At 37.8% G+C, this 12,277-nt stretch overlaps 1 protein-coding gene across 4 annotated transcripts in view; it reads left to right on the top strand.

Moving 5' to 3' along the window:
- The window catches only part of MYOF (myoferlin), a 70,195-nt gene extending 63,431 nt beyond the window's left edge, over positions 1-6,764 (top strand). For 3 of the 4 annotated variants that reach the window (XM_061459116.1, XM_061459115.1, XM_061459117.1), the window contains 9 exons: positions 193-332; positions 1,280-1,368; positions 1,454-1,549; positions 2,142-2,283; positions 2,567-2,666; positions 3,574-3,767; positions 4,823-4,932; positions 5,274-5,421; positions 5,869-6,764. In XM_061459116.1, the coding sequence (XP_061315100.1) occupies positions 193-332; positions 1,280-1,368; positions 1,454-1,549; positions 2,142-2,283; positions 2,567-2,666; positions 3,574-3,767; positions 4,823-4,932; positions 5,274-5,421; positions 5,869-5,904 (1,055 nt within the window). In that variant the 3' untranslated portion in view covers positions 5,905-6,764. Of the gene's footprint in view, positions 1-192; positions 333-1,279; positions 1,369-1,453; positions 1,550-2,141; positions 2,284-2,566; positions 2,667-3,573; positions 3,768-4,822; positions 4,933-5,273; positions 5,422-5,868 lie in introns of those variants that run through there. The other variant, XR_009744371.1, reaches the window with a different exon arrangement.
- The last annotated feature ends 5,513 nt before the right edge of the window (positions 6,765-12,277 follow it).

Below are 12,277 nucleotides of genomic sequence, written 5' to 3'. Positions count from 1 at the left end.
TCATATTGATACAAATATAAAACCTTTCAATTATTATGGAAAATTAGACAAAACCTTTGATTTATTTTTTTTTTAACATTGAGCACAGTTTTCTCCTCAATTTCAAATATCTAGTTTTACATTTTTTTAAAAGTTCAAATGCAAATTCTGGTTTATGACCCCCTGTTCTTTTTCTTCTTTTTTTTATTACAGAAGCTAACAAAATTTTGCATCAGCATCTTGGACCAGGTGAAGAGCGGCTAGCTCTTCATATCCTCAGAACCCAGGGTTTGGTACCTGAACATGTGGAGACAAGGACTTTATATAGCACCTTCCAGCCCAACATCTCCCAGGTACTATGAACCAGTTTACTTCTGGTTTCCTGAATACAGAAACGGAGCACTTCGACATTTATATTGTGTTGTCAACAGAGTAGTATCACTCAGGGTAAAGAGGGCTACAGATTAATATTGCAGGTTAGTTTACAAACATAACAAAATGCAGTAATGTTCTGCCATTAAAACCCCCAGATGACACCTTAAACACTGACAGGCGAAACTGAGAAAGACTTATTTATTTATTTGTTACTGCAATAACCTGGAATATGTATTTAATGCCTCACCAACAATAAAGCAGACAGCCTGATTCAAGAGCTTCCTAGCTACATTCAACAAGTTAGACCAAGCTTTTCATTTTTCTACAAAGTCCAGAGGTGATAAACATAAAGTCTTACACTAGACCTCTCTATTACAAAGGCACAAAGGCTAACATTTGTTTTCTAGCATTTACTGACTCACCAGTAGTTGTTTGTTTAAGAAAGTTTCTGCAGCAACTAGAAAACCTACCTGCAAAAAAAAAGGAGCTTGCATTTGAAATAGCATTTAAAATCTGCAGTTGGTTGCCTTACTTCAGTCTAGTTAAGGAAACTAATCAGCTATACTGGGTAGGCCACTGGCAACAAACTTATCAGCCACATGTATGACACTATACTTCATACTACCTCTGAGAGAACAGAAACTTGCACCTATGGAATGAGAATTATTTAGGCACCTAACTTGCACTGACTTCACTAGGAATTAACATCCCTGCCATCTACTGAATCCTTGGCATCATTCACTTGAAAAAGCTTATAGAACGTGCTTCTATCTGAAGTCTGTCAAAGTTCTGACACTGGTAACAAGTAAGGTCTGCTCTGTGGCTAAAATTAGTACTTTGCATGCCAATAAGCAGTTCTGTAGAATTATCATGACAAACCTGTATGCGACGAACAATCTCTCATCCATCTTCTCCACTGCTACAGGGAAAGCTCCAGATGTGGGTTGATGTTTTCCCCAAAAGCTTAGGACCACCAGGCCCTCCCTTCAATATCGCTCCTCGAAAAGCCAGGAAGTGAGTATCTGTATACACTACACACCATGTGACAGCCCTGACAAAGGCAATTCAAATTTCTTTCCCCAAATGTCTTCTCTCTTAGGTATATCTTGCGGGTGATTGTCTGGAACACCAAAGATGTCCTTCTGGATGAAAAGAGCATCACAGGGGAAGAAATGAGTGACATTTACGTGAAGGGGTAGGAGCATCCTGTCATGTAAAATTTACAAATGAATGATATTCAGAATGTCCTGAGAATCCCTAGACTATGGTTTCCAAAGATGCTTTGGTTCATCCAAGTCAATGCACACTACAGCCTTTGAAATAGTGGTAACCTCACAGTACAGAAGTATTATAAGATAAAGCATGAGACCAGTTAGCATGCACTCATCTCTTGAGAAGGGAAGCAAATAACGAAACAGGGAAGTTAGCTTTGGTGCTGTATAACCTGAATTCTTACCTTTTACATTTCCTAGTCTTAATGTAGAAAATCAATAGAAATCAGGGAAATATACTACTAGACTATTGATCTAATTCCTCCTTAAAAAGTAAAGTAAAATGAAAAAGTCTGCCAACAACGCAGCACTGACACAGTACTGGCAGATCAGAAATTCAGTTCAGATGTTCCCATTTACAGTGCCAAAGTGGAACCAAACTGAGAAAATGTGTGAAAGACACTCTAGCCCTCTGCGGGCAACTCTTATGGCTGGTTTGAACCACTTAATGACATGGTTACAGTACAAACAAGCATTGATGTAGCAAACAGCAGACGCCTCTCTCTGTATTTGTAGGTGGATGCCTGGAAATGAAGAAAATAAGCAGAAAACCGATGTTCACTACCGATCATTGGATGGTGAAGGGAACTTTAACTGGAGATTTGTTTTTCCTTTTGACTATCTCCCAGCTGAACAACTCTGTGTAGTTTCCAAAAAGGTAAGTATTTCTAATTTTGTACCTATATATTGAAAGAGATATTTTGGCTCAGATCTGCATACCTTTCTCAAACAGCTATTGCGAACAGATTCAATTTTGCCCTTGAGCCAGGAACACCAAATGGGCAACAAACAGCAGTCACCTCTTAACCAAGGGCAAGATTAGATCCTTAATATGTCCTCCAACCCCAGAATTCACAAGTACTAACAGACCACAGCTTTGAATTTCCGTAATTTTAAAAACATGCTTGGTTTGGTTTGTTTGGTTTTTTTTTAAATCTTAGGAGCATTTCTGGAGTCTTGACAAGACAGAGTTCAGAATCCCACCTAAACTGATCATTCAGATATGGGATAATGACAAGTTCTCCTTGGATGACTATTTGGGTAAGAATTCAAAGAAAAAAAAAATTGTCTCAATGTCATTTTCAGTTGTCACATAAGGATTATGTTTATAAAGTGAGCCCCTGAGCATTCAAATACACTCCTCTTTTCCCTTGTGGTGGAGGGTTACTTGTGCTCATGAATGAATGCATGAATGTACGCTCAGTAAAGGACTACTTTATACATACCAAGATACTCTCATTCAGGTAAACCCTATCACAAAGACCATGAAATTATAAAGTGCATAAAAATTACTTTGCTTCTTTAAGTAGAATTACTTAAAACAAGAATACTTCAATTTTAAGTAAGAGTGTTTATATAAGGCTGTAATTTAGGTTAAGCAATCTACTTCATGCCATTGTTAATTCTACTTCACACCATTATTAATACATTTTCGTAGAGATATGCTTTACAGAAGATTCTTTGCCTTGTATTAAGACAGCTCTAAAGTCCTTAGCCTACATGCAAACCATATAGGCCTTGAAATCTGAAAACAACTTACTGATTTATAACCCTTGTTAAAGTCAGCTAAATCATGCATTTGACCATCAGAAATTACATTAGTATAACTTTGATGTATTTGAATATCTGCTGTTTAGAAGTGTGGGGGAAAAAAAAAAACTCACCTCTATTAAAAATGAAGTGGTCTTGCATTAAAAAGGGGGGACGAGAGCTTGCCAATTCCAATTTAGCACCATCAGCACTTTGAACACTAGCAAGATGGTCATAAGAACAGCCTCATGTGTCCACTTCTCTATTTCACAACATCATTAGACAAACAAGAATGTAATGTGTATGTTGATTGCTTTTCTGATATGACATGTTTGGAGATAGGAAAGGTTGATTTTGAACAACTCTGCTGTATAGCTGTTTTTGTTATGCAGTGTTTATTTTTTTATCCATCTCCTAGGCTTTGTGGAACTTGATTTACATAAAACAATCATTCCAGCAAAAGTTCCAGAGAAGTGCAATATAGACATGATTCCAGAATACAAGGCAGACAGTTCTCAGAAGGCTCCCAGGATCGCCTCTCTCTTTGAACAGAAATCCATGAAAGGATGGTGGCCATGTTATGTTGAAAAGGATGGCTCCCGTGTTTTAGCGGTATGATTATTACCTCTTTCTTAAAAAAGTACTTAAAATGTCCTTACCTTGCTTTTCAAATTACAAAGAGAGACTCTAAAGAATCCCCTGCATTGCCATCAGCTTTCAGGGGATAGATGGAGGAGGAGTAAAGAAAACATTCCATGCACAAGTTTAGGAATTTTGCTTCATCAGCAATTTGTTTGTTTTAAAGTATGAATGAATTCAATACTTAAATTTATTTATTTTGGGTTTAATTCCATTTAATTTGAAGGACTCTGGTATCAGGTTGAGTCATGTTATCTCACCAAAGCAGCCAGTAGAGTTTGTGTCTGAATGAATTCGTCACATTGTTGCTTAGGGAAACATGAGACAACCTAAATGTATTAAACACTACAGAAAAAAAAGTTTAACTGCAAAGCATTGTAAGGTCCTTTCCAATCCTAATTATTCTGTAATTCTATGATTTTTGTACACAGCAAATATAATTTATATTCTGAGAACTCTGACTAGCTTCATGTTGATGAGGATAGGTAGGAGACCTAAAGCATTTTAACCTGTTCTATGAAGAATATAAATGTGTATTTATCACTTGCTAGAATATTAAGCCTTTCAAGTGTGTCTGCTTCTTCTTTATGATGCTTTTTCCTTTAAACTTTATTACTGGAGCTTAATAAATGAGAAAAAATATTCAGAAACATCTGTCAGCCACAGCAATATAAATAACAAGATGATTAGTCGTTTGGAAAAGAGACAATCTTTGGATTGTTCTTGAAAGAGGAGAAGAATTGGTTTTGTTTTGCCATATTGGAAAAAAACAATGTATTGCTTAAGACAATATGAATTTGCGGAATGATTTTATGTACTGTGATTTTATTTTTTTTTCTATTTGTCATTTTCTGATACTGCATTGTGACATTGTCACAGTGCAGAAATAAGTGTATTTTGAGAATGAAATGGAAAATACACAGATGAACACAATAAGCTGATTCCAAACTCTGCTGTATAAGTACCAAACAAGTGCTAATAGTGCTGCTTCAATAAGATGTATGTCTCATGCCATATGTTTTCTGAAGGGTAAAGTTGAAATGACACTGGAAGTTGTCAATGAAAAAGAAGCCGAGGAAAGGCCAGCTGGTAAAGGAAGAGATGAACCCAACATGAACCCCAAACTAGATCTACCAAAGTAAGATATTCTTCTCCCACTAGTTTGAGAAATATATAATATCTAGCTACTGTGATGTTCTTAACAAAAATCTGCATGCAGTAAAGGATCTATTAGACATCAATTATCTTTTGTAAAACTTCATTTATGAAAGCCAAACTTGTTTCCTTCTGCAAGCATAAGATAAAATGCAAGATGGTTTCAGTTTTAATGGCACACATTTACCAAAGCTGTCTTACATTACAAAACTATCCATGTTTTCTTCAAACTCCAAACCAGACTGTTTCCATGTGCTATATGTTCATGCAGAAGTATTTATTGTTTTTATAGTATGAGTAATATTTGTTTCTTTCAAAACACAGCCGGCCAGACACTTCCTTCCTTTGGTTTACAAATCCCTGCAAGACAATGAAATTTATTGTGTGGCGCAGGTTTAAATGGCTTTTTCTGGGCCTTATCATCTTGCTGATTTTACTCTTGTTTGTAGCAGTACTTCTCTACTCATTGCCGGTAAGAATTTTTCCATGTTTCTGTTCTTCAGCTGTAGTATGAAGCTAGCTTATATCTGAGTCATCAACAGGACACTCTCCTTGCTCAGACAAGATTCTATCAATCAACTCAGTTTTAGCAGGGAGGCAGGGATTGTATCCTTATAGGTATAAACAATTTCCACTGATTTTTATTGAGAAACGATTAAAATTTATGTTAAAACTAACCAATAGATGGAGCAAACAAGTGCTTTAGACTTGTTAATATCCTGCACAACTAGAAATCGGTCTAAAGTCTGGATTTCAGAAATCTGAAACACCTTACTCATTTTTACTGTCTTTTAACTGAAGTTACCATACCTTGAATATATTCTGATCTATTTTAGTATCTTAAATGTCACTGAAAATACACTGCAGTATTTTGTGTACATCTTTTTACCTCTATTGTTTCTTCCCTGCTCCCCAACAGAACTATTTGTCAATGAAGATTGTGAAGCCAATTTAAAGAAGAGTTTTTTACTTCATCTTTTTAAATAGTAAGTAGGTTTTGCCTCAGGCCATGGACCAAATTCAGCAAGGCTCTTCATCCTTTTCATCTGCTAGTATTTGGAACTGTAAAGTAGATAAGTAAGAATTTAACCAAGGTTAGCCAAGGTTCAAGAGGTCATGAGAGGTGTCCTTAAAAAACAAACCCCCTCACGTTTCATGTACTTCTTTTTTACTTCAGTAGTATCTACACATAGTAAAGTTCTGACTTCCTTGCTTTTAAACTAGATTTTTCATAAAAATCACTCCGAAGACTGCCTGCTATTGCTATTTTTTAATGGATGCTTCCGTTTGAGAATTTCTTTCTACTAGGCACACTTTGAAATGCTGCTTTTAACTTAATGAAAAACAAGCACTACTTGTAACTATGTATACCAAACTATGTGTACCAAAGAAACCTCATAGTGCAATGAAAGAAGGGTCAGACATTGTTTCCAGAAAAGTTTTCATCATCATGCTGCTGAAAATTTTTACTTACTGCACTGTAGACTTGACAACTCTAGATATGTATCTTGACAACTGCATGCACATGGAAATAAATGATACTGTTTACTTATGTTTACTTATGATTTACAAATGTTTAAATAAACTTATCTACAAGTAATATGCAAGTTTCCAGTTTTCTTTATCTATTGCAAAACTACAATGCATCACATATTGTAAAGTTTGTATCAGAGGATGTAAGGCCACGAACCTGGAGTTGAAGGTATTTTACTGTTATCTTTACAGTGAAAAACAAGGAAATAACTTCTGCACAAAGTTCTAATGAATTTTGTCATTAATTAGGAAACCAATACATAAATTAAATTTGTTGAATAATTTCACTATACTGCTTGTATTTAGAGATGACCTTGAATCAAAACATACATAAGAGGATACACAACCCAGATTCAACCATTTGAAATGTGATCTGCACATGGAAAGTGTTTCATTTGGCCTCAGTCTCCTCTCCCTAGGCAGAGTAAAATATAATCTGCAGCAGAACCTGAAATCAGCATTTTATATGGTTGTCACACTCTTAACTGGCAAACGACTTCGGCTGTCTTTAAAAAGATCACAAAAGTGATTGCAAGAATTGGTCTTGAAAAATATCTGGCATTGTATTTTGTGGCTCACGTAATTCTTTCTTGTAACACAGAACTGCAAAATAAGCACTTGTCAGGCAGAATAAGTAAATTATACTGACTTAACTCTGTTGAACAAGTAGAGTACTGGGATTACATGAAATAATTTCCAGAATGGCAAGTCCCATTGGCTGGAGGGGAGCAAGCAGCAGTCATCCTGTCAAAAAAGATAACAACGCCCTTGTTTGTTGGTTGTTAAGAAACTCTCAAGCATTTTGACCTATGAACGAGAGCTCAGAGCTGGAACTAATCACCATCCAGATGGATTGTCCCTTCACTAATGATGAAATAGCACTCCAGAAATCACTGGCAATTTGCATGAGCTAATGTTTGATCATCCACTATTAAAATCTGTCTCAATCAATGCCATAAATCTGACAGCCGGTAAAAATCACAGCAGCCTTATTTTCATTATAAGACGAGAAAGTGTGTTACTTTTAGGGCTATAATTAGAAAGCATTTAACTTGAAAAAGCATTCCCCAGAAAACAATTGTGAAATGGAGTAGAGATCTGAGCAAGCCTGTTCACCTAGCATTTGAAGAATGGCAGGCACTGCCCTTCTGAGTTGGGTTCACCCTCTTCCAGATGCTTTTTTGTCCAAGCATGCATAGGCTTGATAGTTTCACTACAATTAGGCAATGTTATTAAAAATGTAACTGAAAAGTCTGAGCAGCCACTCTGTCTCCTAGGCTGCTCCAGTAACAGACAAAAGAAAACATGTTCAAAAGAAAGAAGATGTGATCACTAATATTTACGTACAATGCTAGTCAAATCTGTAATCCCTGGTGTAGCTGCTGTGCATGACTCCAACATACAATAGCTTTCTGCCTAATTCAACAGTTAGCAAAGATTTAGCCCTGCATAGGGAACAACTTTATGCTGCTCTCACTCTGCACTGACTACTGGGATGTTCACTTTGTCCAGGACAGCTCTTTACTGCTCCAGTTGCCAGCAACTGAGGCAAACACCCTTTGAGGACACAGAAAAAAGGACAGAATGTAGATGTACCCAATATCACTCTTCCTTATAACAGGAAATCACTTAACCCCAGGAATTCCTCCTCCTATGAGTCTGCTTTACCTAAACTGATAAGGTGACAAATATTTTGGCCTGTGAGCTGGTAGGGCCAGGTCAGCTGCCCTCCTGTCACCAAATGCCCAGTGTACAGGCTCTGTGCTTCACAGAAAAGATTATGTGGGTCTAAAATTACTTCTCTGTCTGGAGAAAGACAATGTTTGATGAGGTAACCTCCTGTGTACCTTCATGTCATTCAAACCTGAGATGCAACCAGCTGAAACAGCCAGGGAAAGGCTGAAAAACACCAAGTGCTTTTAACAAAAAACGGCTAAATAACAGCAGTGTCTTTATTACCAGTGGTATTGTCAGGGGCCTTCTGTCTCTGACATTATGTAGGTTCAAACAACAACAGATGCACTTTATTATACTCAGGTGTCCAAGCAGCCTGTGACTTCCTATCCATTGCTTGCTGCAGTCACCTCAAACCTTGACTACTGGAATGGTCTATAAGCGGGTTTAACAGCTACTGACAATCTACAACTCGTCAGATTGTACAAAAAAGAATCATCAAGAGGAAAAGATTTGCACCTAATCCAGTTCAGCAAAAAAATAAAGACGCAGGGAACTCATCACCTACAAGCTGTTCTTGCATTTCTTTGAACCACCACAAGATGACATCCCAAGTCTCATGTGTTCACAAAGTCCTTCCAGTACTTCTGTTCCTATCCTAAGCACATCCCACATACAGAAATGAACAAGATATAATTAATAATCAAGGGAAAAAACAGTCATATCAAAGCCCATTGCTTCTAAGTGCTTTTGGGAAGCACAGCTATAAGCCCTGTTCAGACCTGCCTACTATATACAAAGTCCAGATCTAGTCCCCAATGACTTCAATGCTGTTGCCCAAGTAGGATTTCCAGTCTATGCCACTGAATGCAAAGTACCAATTTAGCAACTTGAAAGCAGTATCAAAGAGTGAGATGGCAGCATTCAGTATTGAATCTTCTGTCAATGCTACTTTGGGTAGTAAATGGGGTTTTTTTACACAGTACTTTCTGGTGCTCAGAGCTGTGTGTGTCATTTATATAGCCAGGCTGTCAAGTATTCAGACAGGGACCTGAATTAGACAGACAATTCTCTAAACAAGAAAAGCTAGAAAATTCTTTTAAAAGCCATATGCAGAAAAGAAATTGGAAATGCACATTATGTCTGTTGAGTCTGACCATGCACTTATACTTCACTGCACCCCATGCTCACTGTCAGGAATCCCCGAAGTTATTCCACTCACATATAGCTCTGTGCAACCAGGAGCAGGATTATACACTCACAAGATATGAGAAAGGCCTTCCCTTGCAGAATTCCCAAGTTTTCTAGCCTTGCATACGTACTCAAGTTATCAGATAAAATACCACAAAAACCTCTGGCTGGCTTCAGAGTCACCATTCGAATGGGGCCACGGCTTCACAACCCATTGGCATGGGTGGCATTACTAACTTCAGGTATTTATTCCTATTCATTACCATGTCCTTGACTAACAAAACCAGACTTAGAGCAAAACCTCTTCCTCCACCCTCCTGATTTTTTTTTAGTGTGGGACTATTCTCTTATTTGCTTCAAACCCTAGTACTATGGTGTGATGAAAGAAATCATAGGCTATGGCCTCGAGAAGAATATCTTAAGCTGATGTAGTCATCAAACAAAATATTCTCAAACTGAGTTGTCTGCAAGTTCCTTTGGTCCACGGCTCTGTTTCAGGACTGTGGGCAGATTCTGGGAGATAAGAATACATTAAATGCACAGGAATGATCTTCAGAAGAAATTATTTGCCATAGCAGGACAAATACAATAGGTAAAATAAAAATAAATCCAAATAAAAACAAAAGTTACAGAAAAGTACTTAGCTGCCAAAGCACATATGTACCAAAAATGAGGAAGGACATTGCAAACATAACAACTTATCAGTTGAGAAAAAGAATCCTTTAAGAAGCCCAACACTTACTCTAAATGTAAAAGACAAATACTAGCATGTACTAAAATAATGACAGCTCCCATTAGTAGCAAAACATTAGACATCACTATCTTGGAGAAAAGCATCAGGCTCTTGCAGCAAAATTCCAGATTTCTTAACACTCCTTTCCCTGATTTCAAGGGGATAAACTTTGCGGAAGTATCTTGTATATCAATCTGCTCTGCTTTTACTCCCAGATGCACAAAGCTTTTGTTTTAGTTAACACAGTTAACAAATGTTTTGTGCAGATAGCTATCTGTCTGAGAACTGATAGCACAGTTAATTAGTGCCTTCACTTCTGCCATATGCCCTTCATTCTCAGGTGCGAGAAACATACACTGGCCTCCAAAGGCTACTGGAGGCCTCGGCACCTCTGGGACTCCAGTGATGAGCTCCTGCTCTGGACCTCTGACACTCCCTGGCCTGGCAGAGGAGATCGATTTCAGCGGGCTTTTTTCAAAGCTAAAGAGTTCCCATTTCAGAGTAGGAGACAGCCAATTAAACTTTTAAGGCTAATCCTGCCTACATTAGATCAGTGTAGCCCAAAATACACGCTTTCTACTATGAAATCCATCCGCCCTCATGCAGAAGCCTGCACTGTATATGCACTACAGAATTGCTACTGGTAGAATATTAAGAAAGAAAAAAAAAAAAAAAAGACTGGGACAAGTATTTATGCAAGAAAGAAAGGAACCAGAACACTTGGTAAGATCTTCACCGGGTGTTGCCATACAGGGGCTACTGTTACTGACTTATTTCAGGTTTTGGTTTCCTTTCTTGCCTTTAAAAAATCTGAAGCAAAGTGGGGTAGTCCCCACTGCGCCATGAGTTTAACGCAAAGAAAAAGTAGAGAGGTAGAAGCAATCAACCCTGAGAAATTATTTACTTTTACTTCTATTGCACAAGCATAAGCGTGTGCTTTTAACTAGAAATAAGATGTCTCCCTCATCTTGCTCTGATCCATGCTGTGCCAACTTAAACCCTGCCAATGAATCTGAATAGTCAAACAAACCTCTGTCCCTCCCCAAACATTCACCATTCACATTAAATAAAACACATAACAATTGAGGGAAATATAGACCTGAAAAGAGCTGATTTCCAAATGTAAAGGTCCAACCTGAAGATAGCTATTTTCATGCAAATCTGAATTCTTCTTGCTCATATACATGAACTAAGAATTATCTGTTCACTTAACATTCTAAACTTCTCTTACCAGATTAACAGGGAGGAGCAAATTAAAGGAAAATTGAATGGAAATCCCCCAAAGCAATGAAAAGGACAGTACCTCCCCTGCTCCCAACCAGCAAAAGACCCAGAAAGCAAACTTGTGCACTCAGAGCAATAAGGAAGGATGAAAATGGGCTGGAAACCCAAATCCACCTTGCACAGCAGAAGCCAGACCAGCTTGCCAAATCATGGGAGGGTTCTGCTATTAGCATCAGATCTAATGACTGATCTGCTCTTTGTCCCTTTTGGGGCACATGGGAAAATGTCTTCAAGAATTCAGCCAGCCTCCAAGTCAGTCTTACGTTGTCCAAGCTGACGCAGTACATACACTGATGCACCTCTGAAACACCACAGCAATTGTTCAGCATGTGGCCACCTGCTCCATAAAACTTCAGCTGTATTATACATATCCCTGGCTGCATGTCACTACTGGTTTAAAAGCTGAGTTTCCAGTTTGGAAACTAGAAATACAAAATTTCATCTATGGTATTTTATTTTTTTTTTTATCTCAATGCAATGACAAAAAATGAGTTGCTCTGAAAATCTGGGGGGAAAGAAATTAAAAAGGGGTAAAGAAAAAAATCCATTGCCCATCTGTGAAAATAGCGTGTTTGTTGGTTTTACCATAAATAGAGGTTTCAGTGAAAATCTGCAGAAAGCTTTCAGAATTGCCTGTGTCAGCAGGAGCTACATCTAGACTGGGCAGAGGAACCTACAAGCCTGGTGCAGTTCTAGAGCTCTTACAAGCTCTCAGGAAGATGGGCCAGACTGTAACAGAGCCCTGTATCTGCAAAAGATGAACAACCTCACAACTCAACTGAAATTCCAAGCTCAATGAACTTTTGTTTTCTTTTTATGCATAAAGAAGTAATTACATTTTAACCTGTTTATCTGAATCAGAAATAATCTTTCTACTGGTGGCTCCAAACAAATAAGCTACTCCAAGCCTTGC

Source organism: Pezoporus flaviventris, unplaced genomic scaffold (genome assembly GCF_033815535.1).
Source record: "Pezoporus flaviventris isolate CSIRO_AGI_PZ_B2104156 unplaced genomic scaffold, CSIRO_AGI_Pfla_v1 ptg000029l, whole genome shotgun sequence".
Classification (NCBI taxonomy): domain Eukaryota; kingdom Metazoa; phylum Chordata; class Aves; order Psittaciformes; family Psittacidae; genus Pezoporus; species Pezoporus flaviventris.
This window is presented reverse-complemented; position numbering and strand designations above follow the sequence as displayed.